The 24,846-nt window shown below is 52.0% G+C and overlaps 8 protein-coding genes across 8 annotated transcripts, besides 5 other annotated features; 3 read left to right on the forward strand and 5 right to left on the reverse strand.

The window, feature by feature from the left end:
* Window positions 1–1,098: 1,098 nt before the first annotated feature.
* On the reverse strand, window positions 1,099–2,611 carry rpl17 (60S ribosomal uL22 domain-containing protein; the record flags this gene model as incomplete). The annotated part of the gene is made up of 5 exons (XM_001268818.1): window positions 1,099–1,251; window positions 1,331–1,518; window positions 1,718–1,931; window positions 2,266–2,408; window positions 2,587–2,611. 5 exons carry the CDS (start codon window positions 2,609–2,611, stop codon window positions 1,099–1,101), a joined length of 723 nt encoding a protein of 240 aa, XP_001268819.1.
* A 191-nt stretch (window positions 2,612–2,802) lies between these two features.
* Window positions 2,803–4,154, reverse strand: ACLA_021020 (D-mandelate dehydrogenase-like dehydrogenase; the record flags this gene model as incomplete). Its single annotated transcript, XM_001268819.1, has 7 exons — window positions 2,803–3,033; window positions 3,101–3,382; window positions 3,436–3,518; window positions 3,573–3,689; window positions 3,747–3,861; window positions 3,916–4,014; window positions 4,074–4,154. 7 exons carry the CDS (start codon window positions 4,152–4,154, stop codon window positions 2,803–2,805), a joined length of 1,008 nt encoding a protein of 335 aa, XP_001268820.1.
* Window positions 4,155–4,893: 739 nt separating this feature from the next.
* On the forward strand, window positions 4,894–6,145 carry ACLA_021030 (NAD(P)-dependent alcohol dehydrogenase; the record flags this gene model as incomplete). The annotated part of the gene is made up of 2 exons (XM_001268820.1): window positions 4,894–4,944; window positions 5,006–6,145. The coding sequence occupies 2 exons, from the start codon at window positions 4,894–4,896 to the stop codon at window positions 6,143–6,145; spliced, it is 1,191 nt and encodes a 396-aa protein (XP_001268821.1).
* Window positions 6,146–6,337: 192 nt separating this feature from the next.
* Window positions 6,338–6,360: a microsatellite.
* An 18-nt stretch (window positions 6,361–6,378) lies between these two features.
* Window positions 6,379–7,279, reverse strand: ACLA_021040 (SDR family NAD(P)-dependent oxidoreductase; the record flags this gene model as incomplete). The annotated part of the gene is made up of 3 exons (XM_001268821.1): window positions 6,379–6,650; window positions 6,716–7,146; window positions 7,221–7,279. The coding sequence occupies 3 exons, from the start codon at window positions 7,277–7,279 to the stop codon at window positions 6,379–6,381; spliced, it is 762 nt and encodes a 253-aa protein (XP_001268822.1).
* A 364-nt stretch (window positions 7,280–7,643) lies between these two features.
* On the reverse strand, window positions 7,644–10,021 carry ACLA_021050 (Zn(II)2Cys6 transcription factor; the record flags this gene model as incomplete). The annotated part of the gene is made up of 4 exons (XM_001268822.1): window positions 7,644–8,090; window positions 8,142–8,464; window positions 8,515–9,818; window positions 9,888–10,021. 4 exons carry the CDS (start codon window positions 10,019–10,021, stop codon window positions 7,644–7,646), a joined length of 2,208 nt encoding a protein of 735 aa, XP_001268823.1.
* A 1,590-nt stretch (window positions 10,022–11,611) lies between these two features.
* On the forward strand, window positions 11,612–12,541 carry ACLA_021060 (putative 2-deoxy-D-gluconate 3-dehydrogenase; the record flags this gene model as incomplete). Its single annotated transcript, XM_001268823.1, has 3 exons — window positions 11,612–11,743; window positions 11,809–12,024; window positions 12,092–12,541. The coding sequence occupies 3 exons, from the start codon at window positions 11,612–11,614 to the stop codon at window positions 12,539–12,541; spliced, it is 798 nt and encodes a 265-aa protein (XP_001268824.1).
* Window positions 12,542–14,012: 1,471 nt separating this feature from the next.
* Window positions 14,013–14,046: a microsatellite.
* Window positions 14,013–14,064: a microsatellite.
* A 1,364-nt stretch (window positions 14,065–15,428) lies between these two features.
* ACLA_021070 (ferric reductase family protein) lies at window positions 15,429–17,294 on the forward strand (the record flags this gene model as incomplete). The annotated part of the gene is made up of 1 exon (XM_001268824.1): window positions 15,429–17,294. One exon carries the CDS (start codon window positions 15,429–15,431, stop codon window positions 17,292–17,294), a length of 1,866 nt encoding a protein of 621 aa, XP_001268825.1.
* A 907-nt stretch (window positions 17,295–18,201) lies between these two features.
* Window positions 18,202–22,985, reverse strand: ACLA_021080 (pleiotropic drug resistance family ABC transporter; the record flags this gene model as incomplete). Its single annotated transcript, XM_001268825.1, has 6 exons — window positions 18,202–19,712; window positions 19,768–20,080; window positions 20,140–21,084; window positions 21,137–21,380; window positions 21,449–21,792; window positions 21,858–22,985. The coding sequence occupies 6 exons, from the start codon at window positions 22,983–22,985 to the stop codon at window positions 18,202–18,204; spliced, it is 4,485 nt and encodes a 1,494-aa protein (XP_001268826.1).
* Window positions 21,388–21,407: a microsatellite.
* A 1,093-nt stretch (window positions 22,986–24,078) lies between the features above and the next one.
* Window positions 24,079–24,104: a microsatellite.
* Window positions 24,105–24,846: the final 742 nt, after the last annotated feature.

Genomic DNA, 24,846 nt, shown 5'->3' on the forward strand with positions numbered 1-24,846 from the left:
GAGGGAGATGAAAGAAGAAGAAACAGAATCAAAAGCACGATGCAGAAAAAACGCAGAGGGCGAAATAAACAAAATTGGCCGACTCAAGTAGGCTTAGTAGTTTAGGCAGTGCGGAAGGCAGAAACGCGGAGGACAGGCGTGCCTGGACCAGATCCCTCCAAATAGAGAGGTGGCCGTATAGATATATGTGACTGCTCTTTCAACCATTTGACGACTGCATGACACGCAAGCATCCCGGGGCATTTGACTACAAAGAAGTCAAGAAATAGATATATTCCCACGCTGCGTAAGTCGAGAGTGGAGGATGTGGTGCTGATTGTGTAAAGTAGCAGGAATAGATACGCTCTACATGGATGCATATCGAAGTTAAGAGTATTACTCGTCATCCTCAAAGCCACACGCAGCACAGTCCACTGCTATCAGGACAATTCAGTTGTCGAATCGCTTTTAAGCTCACCAGACAATACGCAAATCGTTCTGCTCATTGATGAATGACATTCAAGCACAGCAGCACCGCCACTCTTGGCGGCTTCGCGTCTCAAGGCATCAGTGTTCATGCAGATCCAACATGACGAATACATGCAAGCTATCAGTTACGGGGGAGAGTCGTTAGATCAAGAGAATGCCTCGTGTTGCTAGTATTACAATGTAGAGATATAGTCTGGGTAGTTCGAAAACATGACGGAAAAGAAGAACCGGATCCCATTCATGAAATAGCGCTTGATATTCATTATCTCGAAAAATATGTGAGCGAGAGAAGTCCGGATCCGTTGTACCAGGACCAGAAAACCCAATCGGAGAGTTCAGTGAAAAACGGCTGTAGCTGAAGCTCGATCTCGAAAAGAATGAGAGTTGATCTCCAAAGGTTCAACGCTACCGGGCCCTTTCACGAGATACCCGGAGCACATCGCTCTGTCTTATGATCATCGTCCCATGGGGTTCGAATGTTTTTCGTTTTTTTTTTTATTCAGGAGATAGAATAATGTAAATTCTTTTGTATTCCTTCCGTGACCAGGTATTTGTTCCGTACAACAGAAAACTCCGGCTTTCCCATTCATTTTCCGACTGCCCCTTAACCCCCCGACATCTACAGATCGCTTACGCCTCGGTGAGGGCACGGCGGATCTGAGCACCACGCTGGCGGGAGCTGAGATGGGCGTCACGGTTGGCGACGGGGCCCTTCTGGACGGTCTCCTCACCCTCGGTCAGGATAAGCTCGATGTGGCAGGGGTTGGTCATATAGGGGTTGATCTATGGGTTCAATTAGTTTTGTTTCTTCTTCTTCCCATTGAGAGCTCAAGACCAAGCTCGGATCGGGGTTTCAACATACACGACCGTGAGCACGGTAAGTGCGTCTCCGGCCCTTGGGAGCCTGGTTGACCTGGATGTGCTTGACAACAAGGTTGCCAGTGTCGAGACCCTTGGTGTCGGCGTTGGACTCAGCGTTCTTCAGGAGATCGATGAGGAACTCGGCGGACTTGACGGGCCAGCGAGCCTTGCTGACACCCCACTGCTTGCCTGTAACCGAGTCAGCCATTTGGATGTTCCTTGAGGTTTGTATTCCACCAAAATCGACCGGCATCATCCGCTCGTGCTCCATAAATCATCTCAGCATAGCCGAGTCCGTCTCTTTCCAATTATTTCTCCACTTGATGCTGATCGCTCCAATTTTTCGATGATCCGATTCATTTAATGCAAAAGGAAATCGTGCACTCACCCTGAGCGCTGCGGCCAATGCTGCCAGCGTACCGCCGGAAGGGAACAACCTCGGTCTTCTTGGTGACGTTCTCGAGGAAGGTAAGGGCGCGCTGCAGCTTCATGCCGTTGATGGCCTGGGCGGTCTCGCGGGTGTTCTTGAAGCTGACACGCAGGTGAGAGCCCCGGGCGCGGGCGCTCTTAGCGGCCGGAATGTCCTGAGCAGCGTAACGGACCTGATGCAAAACAGACCCAACATCAGCAAAAAAAATTCCATATATCCATTTCCATTTCCCATTCTTTATCAACGTAGAGAGACGGCTTGAAAACGACGGTCACGGGTGGGAATCGGAGCGTGTCATTCCTTCTTTTTCGAGAGAAGGTAGAGTCACAGGCCAGATAGAAACGACGCAGTCAAAGAGTCGAGCAGTCATCGGGGGTGCAACGGGACACATAGTCTCTTCGAGGCGTGGAATTTTTCCTCCGTTCCTTTACTTCTGTATATTTTTTTTGCCCCATTCCTTTCCCCAGCCGTTTCCGTCGTCTTCATGTATGCCAGAAAGCACTCACCATCTTGATGCGATTGCCGAGCGGGGTGGTCCTCGATGTCGGATGAGAAGTTTTGTCGCTTTTCTTTCGTCGGCCGCTGGAATCTTGAGATCGCGATGCTCGCTCGTTGTGGTGCGCTATTTCGCTCTTGGCGCCCGCCTGCCCTAAGCGAGCCCTAACACTAGTCCCACCGTGGCGGCTGGCCTGCTCACCGCCCGGCAGTTTGCCTTAGGCAGATAACCGTGTAGACTCCTTGACAACGAAGATATCTCTATCATCTACTTGACCAAAGGTGTAGTATCTTCTGCATTTGTTGTCAAGATAACATGTTAATATTTTTACGCTTCGTCTTCACCAACAGAATCATGGAGGTAGGAAGATACAGTCACGCTCTGCCGCGACACAACCACCACGCCCAAACAGTCTGCGGTCGGGCTGTTGGCTACTTGTGCTCATAGAGTGAGGAACTGAGGTTATCTTTATTTGTGTACCGAAGTAGCTCATGAGACATACATACATTATTCTAAGGAAATTCAAATGCTCTATCATACTGGCGATCTATTGACCATTCTGTCCCTTGAATACATCCTTCTGCTCCGGCACCAATGTGATCATCTCGCCCTTCTCCACCGCCGAGCGCAAGTTGTTCAGCACCAATAGCTCCATGTCCTTTTGCGTTTCGTATGTCATGGTTCCAATGTGCGGCAGCAGCATCACCCGAGGGTTATTTACGAGACCAGCTTCGATCTCGGGCTCGTTTTCATAGACGTCCAGACCAGCAGACATCACCTGCAAAACAGGACCCCATTAGACTTGGTGATCAGATATCAATCAGTATGGAGTGCATAGCGCTTACCTTGCCCGATTCCAAAGCGGCGACCAGCGCCTTCTCATCAATCAGCGCACCACGTGCCGTGTTCACGATGACCACGCCATCCTTCATCTTCTGGAACTCCTTCTCGCCGATGATGTGGCGGGTATGGGCGTTGAGAGCCAGGTTCAGGCTAAGCACGTCTGAGTTGGCCAGCAGCTCATCGAACGAGACATACTGGGCGTCCCCCTCCAGCTCCGGCGACAGTCTCGATCTGTTGTGGTATTGGATCTTCATTCCGAATGCCTTGGCACGGTTGGCCATTTCCTAAGCAGGGGGTTAGAGCAGTCTGGCGCAGCGGTTCTCGGGGATGGACTTACCCTTCCAATCCCTCCCATTCCGAGAATACCGAGCACCTTGCCCTGGGGGTCATGACCCAGTGTTGCCTTGCCTTGCCATTGACCTGTGGTCACTTGTCAAACTTTGTATCCTGTAGATCCGACGTATATGAACTAACCGGCGCGAAGAGCAGACAGTGGCACATAGGCCTGGCGCAGAGCACCAATCATCAAGAAAATCCCCACATCGGCTGTGGCATGGTTCACGGCGACTGGAGTACTGGAGACCGCGATTCCTGTAATTATCAGCTCCACTTGCGCTCTGTTTACGCATCAAGGGGAAACACGCATACCTTTTTCTGAACACCCGGCGATATCGATGTTGTCGTAGCCAGCGCCATTGTGGCAGATATACTTGACCGATCTGGGAAGAACTGCAAGCAACTCCGAATCGAACGGACCGGTGAACTTGACACCATTAGTATGGAGATTCCCAAATCCTTCAGAGAAATCGGGCTATACCTTTGTGGACGTATTGGACCGGTAGATCACAAGCACATCGTCATACTGGCCGTCCTTGCAATTGCGGATAAAGTCATCTCGGCTGCCCTCGGGGAATTCCTTGAGAAACTTAAGTTAGAATTTCTCTCTCAATCAGGTAGCATGAATCACAAACTCACCTTCAGGGTCAGAATGGCAGCGAGATCCTCCCACTCCTTTCTAGCGTGGGTGATGGCCCCGATCAAAAGTGCAGCAGGCATGATGTCAGAGTTGGAGAGCGGGGTGTTATATTCTTATCGCAAAGTATGAAGATGTAGATATAAGAGAGGATGAGAAGAGGGTATGCAGGAGGAGGAGGAAGAAGAAGAAGAGGAAGATGCAATGAGAGAAGAGAAAACAAAGGAAAACACGCTCGACCGCAGACGATTAAAATAATCCCCTTGATGATGTACCCAGAAACCTCAACCTGGACATCTACGAGACTCCATTCGTGTCTGTATTTGTTTTCCGCTAGGTTTCTCCATGTTGCGTGGGGGTATTATTACCTGGTTTGCATACGGTACGTTATTACATACGGTTCGATGACAATACTCGAATACATCCATACAGAGGATACAGACTCGAATTGCTTCCTCGAAGAAAAAAGTAGTGCAATATCTATTCATACTTTTCGGCAGAAATCCAATCCACTGGGTCTCTACTGAGTCAATGAACCCATCTTTAACCATCAGCTACGGGGTGAATGTGCCCTCTCTCTTAAGTGCTGTTGACATCCCACTACTACACGACTGTCGGCTATTGACCTGGCCGGGTCAAATCCCGCTGCGGAGCCAATCCGGAAGTTGACCCCACGTTGTTCAATGGCCGACAAACAGCTGGGAAGCTGTGATCAAAGCCAGGCTGAGGCGTTTATCATGAGAACAAGAATATGAGAGGCACATCCTCTCTCTTCTCTTCTACATCCATCTCACTACTCACCGACAACCTAATCAAATCACCATGACTTCCACACAAGCTCTCGTCCTCCACGGCGCCAAAGATCTCCGTCTGGTATATACTTCCGCTTTCCCCTCATGTTAACGTGGGCAGCACCTAACGCAGTGATCACCAGGAATCACGATCCATCTCCCCTCCCACAGGCTCTGACGTCCAAGTCGCCATCCGCGCCACCGGTCTCTGCGGCTCAGATCTTCATTACTACAGCCACGGCCGCAATGGCGACTTCGTTGTGCGCGAGCCCATGTGCCTGGGCCACGAGTCCTCGGGTACCGTGACCGCTGTCGGACCAGACGTGACTACCCTGCAGGTCGGCGATCGTGTGGCCCTCGAGGTCGGACTCCCCTGTCGCAACTGCACGCTCTGCCGCACCGGCCGCTACAACATCTGCGCCAACATGAAGTTCCGCAGCAGCGCCAAGAGCTTCCCCCATCTCGACGGCACGCTCATGGAGCTCACCAACCACCCGGCCGAGATGTGCCACAAGCTGCCCGACACCGTCTCCTACGCCGGCGGCGCCCTCGTCGAGCCGCTCGCCGTCTGTCTGCACGCCATCCGCCGCTCACACCCGCCCACACCCGCCGAGGTCGAGCTGGCCCGCTCCCTCGGCGACTCCTCCGCGGCCCTAATCTTCGGCGCCGGCGCCATCGGCCTCCTCCTCGCCGCCGCCCTCGCCACCTCCCAGCCCTTCACCTCCATCGTCGTCGCGGACATCGACCCGGCCCGCCTCCGCATCGCCGAGTCGCTCAACCTCGGCCTCCAGACCCATCTCCTGCCCAAGGGCGATCCCGCACACCCACCCCCGCCCGCCACCGCCCCGAACGCCGACCACGTCGCCCACGCCCTGCAGAGCGCGCAGCGTACCGCAGCCGCGCTGAAAAACGCGCTGGGGGTGGGCGCCGGCTTCGTGCGCGTGTACGACTGCACCGGCGTGCCAGCGTGCGTGCAGGCGGGGATCTATGCAGCGGCGCCGGGCGCCGTGCTCGTGCAAATCGGCATGGGCAATCCCGTGCAGACGCTGCCGGTGGGGGCGGCGGCGCTGCGCGAGGTCGATATCATCGGCGTGTTTCGGTATGATGGGCTTGCGTACCCGGCGGCGATTGAGCTGGTGGCGAGTGGGAAGCTGGATCATGTGGAGAAGCAGGTCGTGACGCATCGGGTGAAGCTGGAGGAGGGGGAGCGGGCGTTTAGTCTGGCTGGGAAGGGGGTGGATGAGGAGGGGAGACCGGTTGTGAAGGTTGTGATTGAGAGCTAGGCGTTTGATGTTGTGTTTTTTTTTTCTTCGTTTCCCCCTCTTCCAGATACTCTGTTTATACCCTTTCGAACAGAACGATTGCATGATGGCCCTGCGCGGCAAGGACAGATCAAGGATGTACATAAGATGAAAATCAATTGAATCACGGCATGTTTGAACAATTTCTCAGTGTTGTATATATAGGTATCTTTTTGTGTGTGTGTGTGTGTGTGTGTATACATATATATACGGGCTCACTTCAACCCGCCTGCCAGCAGCAGGCTTTGACCCGTCATGTAACCCGTCGTCGCGAGCATGGTCACCACATTAGCCACTTCCTCAGGAGCCCCCAGGCGCCGCAGAGGGATTCCCGCCGCCACCTCGGGGATGGCCTGGGCACTGGGGATCATGCCCGTGTCGCCGATCATCGCAGGCGCCACGTCGTTGACGCTGATGTTGTATTCCGCCAGACGCGTCGAGAGGTTCCTCATCATGCCGGTCATGCCGCCTTTGGAAGCAGCGTAATCTTTGCATGCCAGAGTCAGCCTCTTTTTTGGCTGAGGGAAAAAGGGAGGATGATATGGTACTTACGGCAGCCATTGATTCCCCCGCCGTATCCGGCAATCGAAGACATGAAAATGATGCGCCCCCATCGCTGTTCCTTCATGTGGTCTACCACGCCTTTAACCAGGATGAAGGAGGCGCGCAGGTTCACGTTGATGGTGTAGTCAAATTCCTCCAGCGAGATATCCCATACCTGCGGGATGCGCTTGCCGTAGCCTGCGTTCGACACCAGAATGTCCGGTCGCTGGCCGTGCTCCTTGTCGATCTGTGCGAACATGTTCTGGATCTGGTCTGCGGAGGCGACGTCGACCTGGTGGATCGAGATGCGGAGTGCGTCACCGCCGGGGGTGGATTTGAGCTCTTCCACAAGAGCGTTTGTTGCGTTTAGGTTGGTCGAGTATGTCAGTGCAAGGTGGGCGCCTCGTTGCGCCAGCTGGCTAGCACAGGCTGCTCCAATTCTGGTCGAGAGTATGCAGTCAGCGACATACCAGTGGGCGGGCGAATAGTCAAGAGACAGGTGCGCGCTGCTTACCCTCCAGATGCGCCTGTGATCAGGGCCAGACGGCCGCGAATCTCATTGAGTTGCGCCATGGTCGGGAATGTAATAGATTGAAGAGATCGAGATATGGCGATCTGCAGAAGACGGAGCGTAGAGTGAATCACACAAACTAGCGTCTGCTAGCCCTGCGAAAGAAACCAAAGCAATTCCTGAGCTCACAGCCCTCGGTTACCCACTCGAACGCTGCTTTATCGGAGAGATTCCCGAGTCTTCGTCGCCCCGCAGCCCCGCATTCACAAGTGTGGGGGTAACACAACAGAGTGGGCAATCGACTCAGTGATTCCACGGCTATGAACCACGCTGGAACCAACCGATCTGGGATCTGATGACTTTCAGTGCGGGGGGGGGGGATGATTATATAGGTATTCCGATGTGTAAATTCCCCGACGAGAGTTTTTAGAATAAAAGGTTGGTCATATCACCGGACCAGGTTGCCAGCGGCCACGCCAGCGAACGATCTTGTGTCTGGTACAGATCAGGGTTCTGGAACGCATCGAACGCCATGGTGCCTGCTCCTGGTATTTGGTCTCCGGAAACAAAGTCCCCGACTGCTTCAAGGTCTAGCCAAGAGAAATCATTGGCAGGGCTGAAGTGCACGTAAGCATTCTGCTCCGGCAGGCGGTTGGCAAGGGTACTCTGCACAAGGATATCACTATGATGTGTGGTCGCAGGGGAGACGGTAGCCGGAGCTTTGGCCTGCCACAAGAGCTCCAAAAGCCGTGCGTAACGGGCCCCGATATCGTCTGGTCCAGCACTTGCTCGCTTCAAGACTTCGGTTGTGCGAGTGACCAAGTTGCGTACCTTGGTTTCTTCCGAGTTGGGCATGACCCCGAATGAGCGCGCCTATAACACTCGTGAGCTTCCAAGCCAAGACTATGCGAGTTCGAACCCCACCTTGTACAAAAAGACAGCCGCGTAGATGCCGTACAAGTAATACCGCAGAGGCATGAAATGCAAATGCTTCTCCGGGTGCACTTCATCTACAAGGATGGTCAGGTACGCTTTTGCGGCATCCACAGATTCATAGATGAATCGCGCATCTTGCATCGATGCCACGTTGTTGAAAGTCGAGCGCAAATGTTCTCTTTGTGATTGATCGTTGTTCTTGTGCTTGGATACCAGTGACTGGGAGATCGCGGCTTGAAATGCAAATGCATTGGTATAGAGTCTCAGATACTCGTACGAGAGTTGCAGAGTGGCTCGCATCGGCGCAGAACCTGAGAGATGTTAGTATCTGACACCACGCAATTGCATGGAAAGGACATACAGGGCAGCGAGCCCCAGCGGGACTTCCAACGAAGAATCGCAAGACGAAAATCATCCACATATTTCACGTAGTCGCCCATGAGCATCATCTGATTACTGGTCCGCATTCCAGAGTACAATACATCATGGACGTTGTTGTAGAGCTGCGTAAGATCCAATGTGGCCTGGAAGATTTTGGCATAGTCTTCGTCACTCTCATTGACGGGCAGTAAGGAAGGAAAATCCTGACTGACAAGACCGGTCATAGGGCCTGGACCTCGCGACCAGAAAGCCCGTCCGATCCGAACGGATATGAGTCGGTCGGAGATATAGCAACTGGTCCATGCCAGTCTCCTGCGGGCTTCGGTCTCTGTGTTTCCCGAGGTGTCGCTTCGAAACGACGTCCGGTCTAATCCCAAGAAATACCCCGATCGCAAGGCCAACCCGACATGCATCCAGGCCGCCCGGTCCTCTTCTCCACGCCCAACCCGCTCAATCCGGGGCCGAAGACCCTGGGGTTCCCATTCTGCCAGAAGAAGAAGCGCTTCCACAGCCTCAACGTCGCAGTCGGCACCAGCCGCGATGCCAGAGATGAGTTCGTGCATGTACTTGGAACAGTATTCATGGATCTCCGGCCGGTCCACCAGGTCCTTCGAAGCGATGGTAAGCACGGCGGTCAGGAGATGTTTCTCATTGTTGGCGAAGGCGTCCAGAGCATTGCGGTCGAAGTACTTGCGGGGCACCAGTGGAAGATAAGGATGAAAGTTCTTGGCATAGCGAGCCACCAGCTGCCACACTGTGCCCGGGTCCAGAGACCTTGCTTGCACCAGCCTGTATGTTCTGATACCCGTGGCTGATTGATACTCGGCAGTCGCAGGATTCTGGAACGCATTCAAGGATGGGAACCCACCTGGACCCGATTGCATGGAGTCGGTGTGCGTCTCGGGAGTTGGGTCGTCCGCACTGCGTTTGGCAATGCCCGTTAAGCATTGCCATGCATCCGACGGGTTTTGCGGTACCGAGTCGATCGAGGCCGTGTCTCCGTCATCCACCGATACGGAAACCGTCGCTGGAGGATTAGGAGGCACGAAGACAACCGGATTTGAATATGCACCGGGCGGATTTTTGCGACTGTCTGAGGTGGACGGACTGGTGGTGTCCAGCAACGATTCTATACGCGCGGCCAGGTCAGTGCTCGGCGTGAAATTTTTCATTTTGTTCTTTCGAATCCGGCGTCCTCCGCGGTTTGAGCCTCCAAGGACACATTCGCGGTTCTCTCGGAGACACCGCTGACATGGTGGCACCCCGGGGCTGCCACTGCTATCTCTATTCTACCGTTAGCGATCGGAAACAAATAACATCCGATTCAGTGCGTATAAGACACCAGGGACGTACAAGTCACACTTGGATTTACGCTGTCGGCAGTGTAAACAGGCTCTTGACACGCGCTTCGCTGAAGGGTCGGAGCGAGATTTCAGCCTCGATCCGGAGGCGCTCTCCGACTGTGGAGTCTGGTCGTCTTGATCCATTGTCGCCAGAAAACATCAAGCTCGGGTCACAAATCAGAAATTTGGTGATGCAACAGCATCATTGTCCTCATGAACGTGGTGCTGGTGAGGCTTGGCGGCTGGACGCGTGCATATGTGAAGCCGTTTTGCTGCGAAGCTGAGGAGACTTGCGGTGTCTGGAAAGTAGCCACCTCTGTTGTATTTCTCAGTCTGCAATACAGCCGTATGTCACATCTGCTCAGGGTCTAGAAAGCACAGACTAGATGAGAAAGGCAACAGTCAACACTGGCTGGAATGGAAGTTCGAACAGCTCTTGTCAACCCCGGACGATCGTGGAATCTTGGGGAAGATGCTTGCTTAGACAGACCCACAGTAGAATATGGGGTTACAGTTCGATTACTTGGACGAGGAAATTATTGGACACATGCTGATAAAGAATCGCTAAGGACGATAGGAGTCAAATCCCTGTCTCTTTTGGGGGGGGGAAGTGGATGGAAAGTACTACTACTAAGGCGATTTCTGGCGCCAACTGATTTGTAGGGTCTTGTGGGTTGAATGGGCTGGCTGTACTCCATACTTCGTATATACGAGTATGAAAGAGTACATAGTAGGTAATACTACTAACCATACATACCTACATACCACACTATCTATCCAAGTCCACCGAGGTCACCAGAATCATTAACAAATGAAACGATGAAATGAAGGTGAAATGAAGATGATCACTGATAATATCCTGAAATTTAAAAGGGCAATTGGAATTCGATACTGATCTGCTAGAGATCTACCTCTTGCCGTCTGCCCATCAGGAATCATCACTTACAAGGCTGACAGAAGTCCCTCCCACCCAGTGATACAATATTCGATCATCCCATATTTAATCGGTGATGGCATGATGCGAGATTTCTGACTTGGAATCGAAGCCAAGCATGTATATATCATGCTTTTATTGTCCTCATCAAGCAGACCGATTCCAAGTTCAACCTCGACATGCCTCTGTTTCAGCAAACGACCATGTATATGATTGCCCCGTTTCACGTCAACTTACGACTGCAACCGTAGCAATCGGCTCGGGACAGCTTCATCAAAGATGGTCAGTCAACTTGTCGCAGTGAAGCTTTCGAGTCTCTGAGCCGTGGGAAAAGGGACATGCCAGGGAGGTCAATAGGTAGTATTTTGATATCTGGCTGGAATTATTACACCCCAGATTCAGGTATTGTCAGTACCTAGGTACTCAGTAGTAGTCATGACAGTGGTAATACAGTCCACGTGCCATCCACTAGCCATTTCAGGAAAGTTCATTCACCGACTGGTGTGTGGGGGCGGCGAATGACGGCAATGGACATACCCCTTTTGGGCAACATGGTTGGGTTGCCCCGCGCGTGGGGAAAAGAACGAGCATCGCAGCACACAGCAAGTTGATATTTATGGATGGGAACTTCGTCAGTCCCAGTCATCTGCTGTTCTCAAGTAAATCATCTCTATCAACTCTTGCATCTCTACCGACAAGAGTATATTGGACAATACCTATCCCTCTTGCAGAACCTCGTCCAGTGCCTACCTACTCATCAACGTCAGTTTACGAGGAGACCTCGGTTATCCATCATCACAATGTCCGCAACGGTCACCTCACTATTCTCCCTCAGCGGAAAGACCGCAATTGTAACGGGTGGAACAAGGGGGATCGGTCAGGCAATGGCCTTGGCCCTGGCCGAGGCCGGTGCTGATATCGTTCTGGTTCAGGTACGAGTATATCGAGGGGGTGCACTTGTTTCATGAATGCTGGAATCGCTAACAGCCCATACCAGCGAGACGAATCCAACACAGAAACCCGGGATGAGATTGTCAATCGGATTGGTCGCAAAGCTTGGATTCATGTCGCAGAATTGTCAAAGCGCGAAGCCGTCAAGGGAATCATACCAGCAGTCACAGGCCAGGGGCTGAAGCCGGAAATCCTTCTAAACTGTGCTGGCATCCAGAGAAGGCATCCCAGCGAACAATTCCCAGACGAAGATTGGGACGAGGTTAGTGGAGATTCGGCGCACAGCCTCCCACCGTCCAGAAGCTAACAGTCTCTACGAAACGACACAGGTTATCGAAGTGAATTTGACCTCGGTCTTTACTTTGTGTCGCGAATTCGGAGCCTACTTACTGGCTCGGGATGTCTCTGAATTCCCTTCCGGCCGCAGGGGCTCAATCATCAACGTTGCGTCGCTTCTTTCTTTTCAGGGTGGCATCACCGTACCGGCATATGCAGCATCCAAAGGTGGCATTGCCCAATTGACCAAGGCCTTGTCGAACGAATGGATCAGCAAGGGTATTAATGTCAACGCCATTGCCCCTGGGTATATTGACACAGACATGAACGTGGCCTTGATCAACGATGCCAACCGGAACGCCGGTATCATGGCTAGAATCCCAGCCGGCCGATGGGGAAAGCCGGAAGATTTCAAGGGCGTGGTCGTCTTCTTGGCGAGTCAAGCAAGTAGCTATGTTTCAGGGGATATTATTTGCGTCGATGGCGGTTGGATGGGACGATAAAGGGGTGCTGCGATGATTTTTCTTCTATGGTGCTTTTATGATCTTGGTATGATAATAATAGATAACTTTGTGACATGGATCGATTAGCCGGTAGGAAGTATCTACCATCTCATGGAGAGCCACACTTGGACTTCTTGGAACCGACGATATTAACTTCTCCTTTACCTTGTCCTACCATTGCTGGCCGGCCCCTCAGCCATGGTCTTGAGAATTGCTAGTTTGCCATGTCCGGTGTCTGGGCGCCTCCATCCAGGCTCAATAGTCAATAACCAAGGAGGCCTGGACCTTGGTTATGAGGATATTATGAATTATGACTGCTCACATGTGCAAAATCGGCTGGATAATAATAATAACGGGAGAGACTCATGGACACATGGGATCCATCGGTTGATCCGGTTCGACCCTCGACCCAACCGATACCGATGGCCGATGGGTCCTTGGGTTTGGGATAGGTGGATATGTCAATATCGCGACTCGCTTCATCGCATGGAAGCGAAGTTAGCGACCTTCTCGTAGGATTCCAGAGCTCTTCAGGGGCTGCGTAAAAAGATTCCGGAGCTCGGCTGAATGGTAACTATTTGATAGCTCAGACGGTCAAACCCTGAGCATGGGCATGCCATGAACAGATAGCTGAATTGTTAGTATGATCTTGGAGTCTTGGAGTCTTGGATCCCAAAAGAATCAGGACTCAGGAGGATGATAAGAAGTGAAGATGAGACAGGCTATATGAAAATAGATTAAAAGGCGTCTGTCTCTTTTACCGGATGGTTCCCGTGACACCCATGTGACCCCGGCTGATTCCCAACATGATTTCATCTCCCCCGGCCTGGGAGTCTGTACAACTCAACCGTCGCAGACAGTGGCTTCAAGGGTTTCATCTCTAATTTCCTATCCAGAAGAGCATGGCGATGCTATTTCTCATTGGGTTATCGCAGCTCGGTGATTCTGAAAGCGCCTCTGCAGATGACAGTCTGTGAGTCGAGTATCTACTCGATCGTGGTTTATCTACGGAGTACAAGTCTACAGTCTATCTACACTCTGTAGCCGACTAGCTGTACAGACCTCAGTGGATCAGCTAGCGCTGGGCCAATATGGACCGAGTGTTTCAGTCTGATCTATCTAGTTTGAAACACGTTCAGGCTTCCATTCATCGAATAATAATGTATTATTGTCGATGACTCGATGGGTGATTTGTCTTTTTTTTTTTATTTTTGTTTATTCTATTTTCTCTCTTCCCAGTTCCCACAATCATCCGACCTAACTAATGCCAGCCAGCCCACTTCCAAGTGGCGAGTATACGGGCCTTCGGGGGCACTGGTGAATGAATTCTGCTGAAGAGGGGCTGGGGCGCTGGGCGCTTCCTCCTCCAGCTCAGCGCCTACCCGGAGGGTTGATTAACCCTCTGAATGTACAGAGTATGGCCAGCGATACGCTGTTGGGCCGACGTCATCTGCAAGGGAGCGCTGTCCGCTCATCATCATCATCATCATCATCATATCCATCATCGTGTTCTTCACCATCATGAAGATTTTCCCGGATCAAAGAAAGACTAGGTACTCCAAGGTACGGAGGCAAGCCAAGTCGATAATTCGCCTGTTCTCCGTCGAAGCCAGAGCATCAGCGTCGCGGGGTGCCTGATAGGGTTTGGCCTGCACCGCTCCACGGCAGACGCCCGTCTTGGCTCTGAAGAAGAACTCTGCTTCCAAGACCACGCCATTTCGCCTCTAAGACGAGTAGGACTCCGTATATGGGGTACATCCATCCCCTTTTGACCTGTGTGTTTGTTTCATAATGAGAGCATTTGCAGACCGGTCTGCTTTTCTGATTCTTCCTGATTTTCACTTTACTTCTTCACTGCCCTGGTGGATCTTGCCTTGAAAATCAGGGAATCTCTTGTCCCCCCCCTCGAGTTCTTCTTCTGGTGTTTATAACTCGATATTTCACGGTTTCGCCTTCAGCTGGCTCTGATCGTCGCGTCCAAATAGGAGACTTTCGATTCCCTTCCCCAGTAGCATCTATTTTTCTCTCCACTGCTAGACTCTCTTGGCAGCTTCTTTCTTCAATCAGAGACGGAATTTGCTTGAGCATCTCCCGTCTCCCTTCGTTCTTGTCGATCCCTTCCTCCCTCAGAGCGCTTTGGATGGCTCGCATCTGCAAAATAAGGGTCGTCAATCTTCATTCTGTCAACACATCCGACGTCACTAGCCGTTGAATATTTCATGACGCTGAGCGTCTCGTAAAAAGCTTGCTGGAATCCTCGTTGGACGATCATGCACGTGGAAGGTGAGTGTCATTGTGCTTTGTACCGCTGTGCTTCCAGGCTTGTCTTCCTGTCGGCTCTCAGAGACGAGACTGTCTCTGATCCGCACTGCTTCAGCGACTAAGACGTGGAGCCTGCAACTCTTAGCTGAGGTATTGACATCGTCGGTTGTGTTAGAAACAATCATCTTGAGAATCTCTTTTTGTTCGCTCTCCGGTTGAAACAATCGCCCTTTTTTGATTTTTGATTTCTTTTTTTCTGGACAAACAAAAGATCTCAGCCGTCATTCCTTTATCGAGAATCATCAGTCTGCCTAGATCACACACAGAGCCTTTGTCATCTGTCAATCCCGCTTCGAAGACTCATAGTTGTTCTGGACAGCGTGCCTATTCTCCGCATTCCAGCCGTTCCCCAGCCATCATTAACGCCTACATCATCATACGGCACTGGTGTCTAGGCCCTTGCAAAATTGCATTGCCCGCCACTGAGACCTTCTGGCAAAGGATCTCTTCCCTTCGTCATTCTTTTTTTTGTCTCCCCCCGCCCTTGTTCAGCCTTGAAGTCGCTCGTATCCTAGCAGAACAGGCGGCCTTTTGACTTCCTGGGCGGCATAGTCCTCAATTTCCGATGGACGCCCTTCATCAACACATCGCCCCTCGTGGTCATGGGTCAAATGCCACCTATGTTTACGAGTACTCTCGAGGCCTTGGCGGGGTCAACGTCCCCCGAGATATTATCTTCACGCGTATCATCTATGGATCTGTCGTTATAGGAGCGCTGCTCGTCTTCTGCGGTCGAATCGCCCAGATCAGCCATGCATATCTTCGCCATATTACTTCTCTGACGGCAGGTCGAAGGCAGCAAATGTTCTGGAGCGTGGAGGAATCACGGTTATGGGCGAACATCAAAAAACACATTCTCTATGCACCTTTGGGTCGCAAGCGACACAACCGAGAAATCCAACTCTCGTCGGCCCTCAACGTGGGCACCCTGCCGTCGAGGTTCCATTCCATATTGATTTTGCTGTACCTGGTCAGCCAGGTAGCCTACTGTTGCTTCTTGGATTACAAAGTGAACGTGAAAGCAGCCCTCGTTGCTGAGCTCCGCGGACGGTCGGGAACCCTCGCCGTCATGAACATGGTGCCACTCTTTCTCCTCGCAGGCCGCAATAACCCCTTGATTCCACTGCTACACATTAGCTTCGACACATATAACCTTCTTCACCGGTGGCTGGGTCGTATAGTCGTGCTGGAAAGTGTGGTGCACACCATAGCATGGGCTGTCAATGCCGTGGATGAAGAGGATTTCTCTCGCATGCTGGAACGGCTAACCACCACGCCGTTTTTTACCTGGGGTCTTGTCGGAACAGTGGCGATGGTCTTCCTCTGCCTCCACTCTCCTTCACCAGTCCGCCATGCTTTCTACGAGACTTTTTTGCATCTCCACCAACTTGCTGCCTTCCTGGCCTTCCTTGGCGTCTACGTGCATCTGGACCTGGATAAACTCCCTCAGATCCCCTGGGCCCAGGCGATCGGTGCATTGTGGCTGTTTGAGCGAACAGCTCGACTTCTTCGCTTGCTCTATCTCAATTTTTCGCTCAAGAAGGGTGCGACCAAACTGGTCGTTGAAGCGTTGCCCGGAGAGGCCTGCAAGGTGACTTTCCACTTGCCCAAGAGTGTACGCATCAACCCTGGTGGCCACGTCTTCGCCTACATTCCCAGCGTTTCCCTATGGATGTCACATCCGTTCTCTATTGCCTGGGTTGAACCAAGCAACGCCGTGACTTCATCTTCGACGTCGGAGGCGTCTTCGAGTCCCATGACCCCATCCCTCCTCGAAAAGCAACCCGCCCTGGATCTCGATGACTACATGCGAGGCAACCGACAGCCCACTTCTGTCTCCCTCATCATCGGTGCGCGGCAGGGCATGACCCGCAAGCTGTACAACAAGGCGCTCGTCGCGCCGCGCCAGACCCTCCACGCGACTGGCTACATTGAAGGACCGTACTCGTCCCACGCGTCAAACATGGGTAGCTACGGCACAGCGGTGCTCTTCTCCGCCGGCGCCGGCATCACGCATCATATGCTTTTCGTACGCGACCTTCTGATTCGTGCCTCGGAGGGCCGCGTAGCCACTCAGCAGATCTATCTCATCTGGTCTGTCCGCAACACAGAACACCTTACATGGGTCCGTGACTGGATGGACCAGATCCTCCGCCTTCCGGGCCGCCGCGAAATCCTCACCGTCAAGCTTTTCGTCTCAAAACCGAAGAGCAGTCGCGAGATCGTCTCTCCCAGCGCAACCGTGCAGATGTTCCCCGGTCGCTGCCGACCTGAAGTTGTCCTCGACGAAGTCATCCCAAAACGTATTGGTGCCACTATCGTGTCAGTGTGCGGACCAGGCGCGTTCGCAGATGAAGTCCGGGCGGCAGCGCGGAGTAATATCGGCAAAGGGGCGGTGGTTGATTTCGTCGAAGAAGCATTCACGTGGTAGGCTCGTACCCAGCCCTATTGGTCTTGACGACGAGATTGCCTTGCTCCCTTCTTTTTCTCTTAATTTCGCTGTCGATCTCTTTGGTTAATATGTACATTAATCGACCTTTTTTCGTGTCATTAGCCTTTTTTTTTCTTTTCTTTCTCTCATTTCTATATCTGCTTCTGCGCTGATAGAAGTTGTCCGGCGCCACCTGTCCTGGCGACGATCTACATTTGTACGGCCTTGCACAATCTCTCTCTCTCTCTCTCTGACTTCCTTCCTGTCGATCACCTGGCGTCTACGGAGTACTATCATCTCACTTGTTGCAACTAGCCCCATAACCGGGTACAGCCGTGAATATAACGCATCTCTCGCACAGCCAATGCAGAACTTGTCCCCAAGAAAAAAATTTCTTCCTCGAATAGCAAATACATCTATCTATCTATATTTCCTCAGGATCATTGATAATAAATTGACAATTGTTATCTATCGGTCTATTATTCGAGCAATGGATAATCCAAAAGCAAAAGACCCGTACAGGAGCAAAAATTAAACAAAAGAAGAGTAGTAGAGAATATGAAAAATAAAAAAAATAAAAATAAAAAAGAAAAGAAAAGCCACGGGAAAAGTCGGTCAATATATGTCCAAGAATAACCAAATATGCACAACCAACCTTGCGTACGATGTCGATCTTCAGGAGTACAGAAATTGCCGCAAGATACGTGGAACAATGAAGGAGGGAGGGGTGGGGAATAGAAAATAAATGGAACAATATAGAGCGAGGAGAAAAAAAAAAAAAAAAAGGAAAAAGGAAGATAATAAACAAGAAAAGACGCAGGTCCCTTAAAAAAATTCAATGGGAAGGGATTGTCAATATTTCAGAGAATTGAAAGAGGGAGGGTGATGAATGAAGAAGAACTTTCTTTCACTCCTTGGTGCGCTTGCCCTTGGGCACACGCGCCAGCCAGTAGATGAAGACGGCGGCAAAGATATTGAAGATGATGTAGGCCCACATGATGCCGAAGTTGCGCCAGGCGTCCTTGTAGTAGCTGCTGACGGCGGCAAGGAAGGTATCCGTGTCGGAGATGGTGCAGAATGCGCAGTTGGAGGTGGCGTCTGGAATCTCGAGGTAGCCGCCGCGGGAGGAGATGTAGTCGGCCATGTACTTTGCGCAGGACAGGTTGCCTGGGGGGTCGAAGTGGAGGAGCTCGACCTTCTCGCAGACGGCGCGGGTGCCGGAGACGCCGGTGGCGAGCATGCCGGACACGAGGTAGGTGAAGGGGGAGAGGCGGTACATGAAGATCCAGAAGCCCGGGAGGGCGTCCGGGGAGGCGAGGACACCGCAGAAGATGAGGCAGAGAGAGAAGAGGAGGTTGGCGAGGTTGCCGCCGGTTTCGGCGAGCTCGATGCCGGCGATGATCATGTGGGCGAAGGTGGAGGTGAAGAGGAGGAAGGTCCAGACGAGGAGGAACATGAGGGCGCCGCGCTCGTGGACGGAGTCGGTGGGCTCGGCGTTGCGGTACAGGCCAATGGGGTAGTACCAGCAGACGAAGATGAGGACGGCCATGAGGGTGTTCCAGGGCAGCTCGACGATGATGTTGGCAGTCATGAAGGCCTTCCAGGAGTAGGTCTTGGAGGGTCGCTCGCGGACCTCGTACAGGGAGCGCTGCGTGCAGAAGTTGGGCATGATCTGCTGGACCAAGTTCCCGAAGATGGTCATCAGCATGAAGATACTGAACATCTGGTTCTGCAGGCCCTGCGCGCTGTTTTGCGCGTGGAAGAAGGAGAAACCGATGTAGAGCGCGGTGAGGATGCAGAGCGCGGCCTTGGAGTAGATGTACACAGGCGTCCGCCAGTACTGAGAGAAGACACGGAGCAGACACTCCCACAGCTGGACGGCGAAGGGAGCGGCGAACTCGTTGTAGCTGCCGGGATCGGCCTTGGAGGCGTCAATGGGCTTCTGCGAGAGCGTCGACTTCAATTCTTCCAGGTGGTCATGCACCGCTTTGCGTTCCGGGCTGTCACGCCAGACTGCAGGCCAATCGATGTCGCTATGCGATCCGGGGGCGGCGCCAATGACCTCAAGCATCCATTCGGCGGGGTTGGCTTCGGCAGAGAGCTTCGGCGCACCATTCCTCTCAAAGTAACTGGCAAGGGTCGACGACTTCTCTCCGATTTCTCCAAAGTACACGGTCTTACCACCCTTGGCAAGGAACAACAGACGATCGAAACGCTGGAAGAGCATCGCAGAGGGCTGATGAATGGTGCAAAGAATCGCTTGGCCGTGCTTGGTGAGAGTGTCGATGAGATCGAGAATGGACCAAGAGGTTTGACTGTCAAGACCGGAGGTAGGCTCATCAAGAAAGAGGAGCAGTTGAGGCTTGGCGGCGAGTTCAACTCCGATGGTGAGACGCTTGCGCTGTTCGACGTTGAGACCTGGGGCGGAATGTGTTAGATCAAGCGGCCAGAAGGGATAGTTAAGAATGCCAACCTTCTCCGGGGACACCGACAACGGCATCAGCATAGGATTCCATGCCGAGCAGTTTGATGACTTCTTCAACATAGTCGAGCTTTTCCTGGCGGGGGACGTGAGCGGGCTGCCGGAGGATAGCACTGAAGCGCAGTGCCTCCCTGACGGTGGTAGTGTGAAGATGAAGATCCTGTTGCTGCACATATCCGGTCTTACGCTGGAAAGACTGATCGCGAGGACGGCCATCGACCAACATCTCGCCAGTCACAACACCCATAGTCACGCGGGTGGCAAGCACATCGAGAAGGGTAGTTTTACCGGCGCCGGAAACACCCTGGTGACGAAGTTAGCAAGTGGATAGTCAATTCCTTCAGCTATGCGAAGTGAAAATACCATGAGAGCAGTGCAAGTACCAGGCTTGACCCAGCCGTCCACGTGGTCGAGAATCCGCCGAGGCTCTTTCTTGATCTTGATATCGTAACACACATCCTTCCAGTGGAAGATCGCCTCTTGTCTCTGGATGGCACCGGTAGCCTCTTTGCCGCTGGAATCGTCGGTCTTCGCGGCGGTGGATACCTGAGCGTTTGTCTCGACATCGTGGGGAGCAGCGGAGGAAGCGTGCCCTCTGCGGAACAGTAAGACTTCACCCTTGGACTTGGCTTCCGAGATGTATTCGGTGGCAAGCAGATAGGTCATCATGAAAAAGAACATGAAACCAAACATGATGCCCAGATTCCTCCACTTGTGGCTTTGATAGTACTGGAAGCTCTGGTTGAGATAGTCGTCGCCCTCGACGTATTTAGAGCCGGCGCGGGCACCGACCGTCGCACAAATCCTGTATTGCAGAGCTTGGCTATCATAGGCACCACGAGACGGGACAAATCCAGAGTCGGGGCAGAGGAACCGTCTGTTGTGGAACTCGTTCACCATCAAGCTCTCGAATCCGTATGCGATGGGATCGATATAGTTCATCCATCGCGACCAGCCAAGCATGTTTCTTGTGGGGATCGTAAAGCCGGTGTAGATGACTAGACCCAAGATGAGGATGGCGGCAGGCACTAGAGCCTGGGAGAGGGTCCGAGACGATGCGGCGATGGTACGGAAGATCATGGACATGCTCATAGTGGTGACAAACGAAAAGAGTAAGAAGACGAAGAACGCCCCAGGTTCCCGGCGAAGGTTTGTCATGAAATAGAGGGTGATGTTGAAGATGATGGCGTTGAGGATCTTGTACGGCATATCACAGAGCATCGAGGCGATGGCTTCGGCGAAGGGGTGGTACATTGCGTAACGCGATTGTTTTTCGACGATGGGACGTTGTGCGTACAGTGTTAGAATCTGGAGAGGGGATTAGATGAGTGATCGAGCGATTCGGGGACCAAAGGCTTACCTCGAGAGCACTGGAGAATGCATTGAGCAGCACGGCAAAGAACAGCAGGGCACCACGAGCATAGAAACTAGACGTGTCATCCCGCAGATTGAAGAAGACACTTCCGATGATCAGAGCCATGATGAAGTTACCGATTAGCTGGGACGTGGTCAAACTGGAGTCACCCTTTAGACGCTGGAAGCCACGGGTCATGCACAGCTGGACCTGCTGCCAGACGGAAATGGTGTAAGGAGACTTGACGCGCCTGCGAGAAAAAAAAAAAAAAAAAAAATTAGCTCGTGGACTGCGACGTGGAACATTGCTGCGACTCACTGGTTCTTGGCCTGCATCGCTCTGCGAGACTCGATGAACTTATCGAGCGACTCGCCACCAATGGGATATTCGCGGTCGTATTCGTCGATTTCTCTCATCAGTCTGGCATAGGCCTCGCTATTCTTCCAGGCCTGGACAAATTCATCGGGAGTTTGCGGGACCTTGCCTTCAAAGCCCGGCTTCACCAAGCGCTCCGAAGGGCTTGTGAGGGATGTCAGGAAATCGGCTGTTGTCTGACGTTCAGGACAGTCAAATCCCATGTTGGTGAAGAATCCCCTAGCCTCGTCGGTGCGTCCAAAGTAGATCTGTCGTCCTTCATAGAGCACCGTCACTTTGTCGAAGACCTGCAGCAGGATTAGCATTGATCAGACCAAGTGGATAGGATAACCCCTTCGTCTTCGGTACTGACATCGTAAGCACTCTGAGAGGCCTGGTAGATGGCCACAGCAACCGTAGCACCGGCATATTTGGTCATCAAGTTCAGAGTCTTGCAGAATTCCAGAGCGTTTGCACTGTCCAATCCACGGGTACTGTTGTCCCAGCACTGCAGAGGACTGCCGCTGAGGGTCACTTCGGCGATACTGACACGCTTCCGCTCACCACCACTGACACCACGCACGAAATCATTACCGACCCGCGTGTTGACTGTGTGCGTCAAACCCAGCATGGCCATCACGACATCCCGCATATGGGTAGCGTACTGTTCTCTGGAGACGCCCGGCAGCCGGTTCCGTGGCGCACGAGCGAGCGCCGCGAATTTCAGCGTATCACCCACCGACAGTTGTGGGAAATGCACATCGGTTTCGGCGGTGTAGATGGCCTCACCGCGGAACTGCTTGCGCATCTGCTTGGCGGAGATACCCTGGTAGTTCAGCTGCGACTTATCATCCATGTAGATACCATTCATCTCGCCGGCAATAGTCTTGAGCATGGTCGAACATCCACTGCCGGGACGACCGAGGACGACCAGCATCTCTCCGCTTTTGACGAGACCGTCGAAGCCGCGCAAAATCTGGATCTTCTGCTTGCCGGTGCCCATGATGTTGCGGGCCAGGGTGCCGACCTGCAGGACGGAGTTGAAGACATCCTTCTGGTAATCGGTGGGACTGCCGTAGCCGTGGATGCTCAGATTTCTGAACGAGACCCCGGCCACACGCTTGGGATATCGCTCTGGATCCCGTGATGACAGCGCGAGCAGGTTCTTCATCCAGTTCTTGGCCTTGAAGTTGGGACTGTGGGGGTTCAGCGTCGAATCCTCCTTGGTCTCGAGGAAGGGATTCTCGACATGGCCACTGACGGAGAATCTGGTTGATTGACGGGTTAATTGGCGCGCCAGACGGGTGACCTCTTCCTCTGCGTATTCCTCATTGCCGACCTCCTTTGAATGGTCCAGGATGGTCTCATCGGTGCTCACACTGCTAGCAAGCTTGTGATGGTTGGACTGGACTCTGCCGCTATCTTCTTCTTCCTGACCCTTTTGGCCAGCCACGGTACGCTCTGGATTAAGATTAGGATTGATGGTCCCTAAGAGAGACATGATGGATATCTAGTCTCGAATCGGGTGAGAAGGCGTCCAGACGCTCGGACGCATAAGGATTGGGAACACCAGATGTAAAGGAATAGAGTATAAGAGAGCACTTGAGAAAGATAGGGGCGACGAAGGGAATAAGAATCAAAGAAAGAATGAATGGATCGAGGGGGGTTAAGAAAACAAGATGGAGACAAGAGTGAAGATCAAATAAAGTAGAGGGCCTTCCCCCCCCCCCCCCCCGTGTATCCTTTTAACTTCTATGCTTCTTAAACAGGACTTAGTCTGGGCTTTTTACTTACTAGTAGTCAATCTCTGTTGGTCCCCTTTGTCTCTGCCAATCACCATGCAGAGTTGAATTGAACAGTATAAAAACTTTTTTGAACCCCGTCTGGAACAACGAATCGGGTCTGTCTACGCAGCTCACTCCGGACCCAGACGAGGACCGGGAACAGAATCGACGATTATCTCCGTCCGATGATGTTACTGTTAGGCTGTTAGCATTTAACTAATCGCAGCCAGACAACCGGGGGGGGTTTCTTTGCACTAAGCGAATTCGAGTAATCCTCTTAAGTCTGACAGTCTAATAGCCATAGCCTACTAGCCTACTCGGTATGTCTAACTCGGATTGTAATGGGGCTGAGTCGTGCAATGGAACCGGATCGGAGCCACCGCGAATCCTGACTCAGGTCGAGACTTTGTATGGGGCATGGAGGATATCATTTGATACTTCTATCTATGGGGGGAGTAGTAGTAGTAGTTAAGACTAAGACTACTATGTACAGATATTATCAAGATGGTCCCTGAAAAAGAGAGGATTATCATACCGAGAACAATCCTATACTCGGTAGTATGAATCATAATGAGCAAAATGAATATCCCCATCCCCATAGTCTAAGTCATAACTTCCGAAGGGTACTACTGCCAAGATGAAACTACTCCTTAGTCGAAGAGACAATCTCTGATTCAAATGATTTCAAGTCCAACGTAAGCAATGAAATTATTATGAAAATGGAAGTCAATCATGATCTCATTCCACCGGTAGATACGTAACGTAGATGTACCTAGTACCTACAGGACGGACCTCGATCCTATGGTGGCCATAATAATCATAATAATAATAATGATGCAAGTTGAATGAGGAAGAAAATCTCCGCCTGGAAAAACGTGGCATTGGGCAGTGACACATCCTCCACTTGTCACTCTGACAAGATTGACAATATTGGTATCGGTAATTCCAAGAGGCATGATCAGTGTTTCCCAAAAGGGGCATCGTAGACTGGCCGAGTGTGGGGCGGGATTCAAGTCATCCGAAGCCGTGACCCTGTAACAAAACAGTCTGTGACAAGAACCGGTACAAGTTGAACTATTTCGGATCTGCTCGTCTCCGAAGGCATAACTGGGTGATTATTATTAATCCGCTCTGTGAGCATAACCCTGATCTCCTCTGTAGTCTGTATACACTGGTAGTCTGGTACAGAGTACTCCGTATGTACTACAGTACTACTTGTCAGCTAACATTCCAGAGTCAATCGTTTTGTCTTGTCTCCAACGTCTTATGCTGTGTAACAAGTTAACAACAACTAACAATCCTGAACTACCTATCTACAACGGTCATGTCATAGTCATAGTGCGCAAACAGTAAGGATCATCCTTGCTTCCTCCTCGTGGTCAACATCACCGATGCAAGAAGACAGTACAATCGCATTCATCATTCAACTATCTGATTGACTTTGGTATTTGGATCGAGGATACTACAAAATAGCTACTAGATAGATCTCTATGGAGTACCTAGGTAGATTCAAGTTCGATGCTTTTCCCTATCCGAACAGCCAAGCATAAAGGAACAAGATAGACCTCCGCACCTGCA

Source organism: Aspergillus clavatus, genomic scaffold (genome assembly GCF_000002715.2).
Source record: "Aspergillus clavatus NRRL 1 1099423829805 genomic scaffold, whole genome shotgun sequence".
NCBI lineage: Eukaryota > Fungi > Ascomycota > Eurotiomycetes > Eurotiales > Aspergillaceae > Aspergillus > Aspergillus clavatus.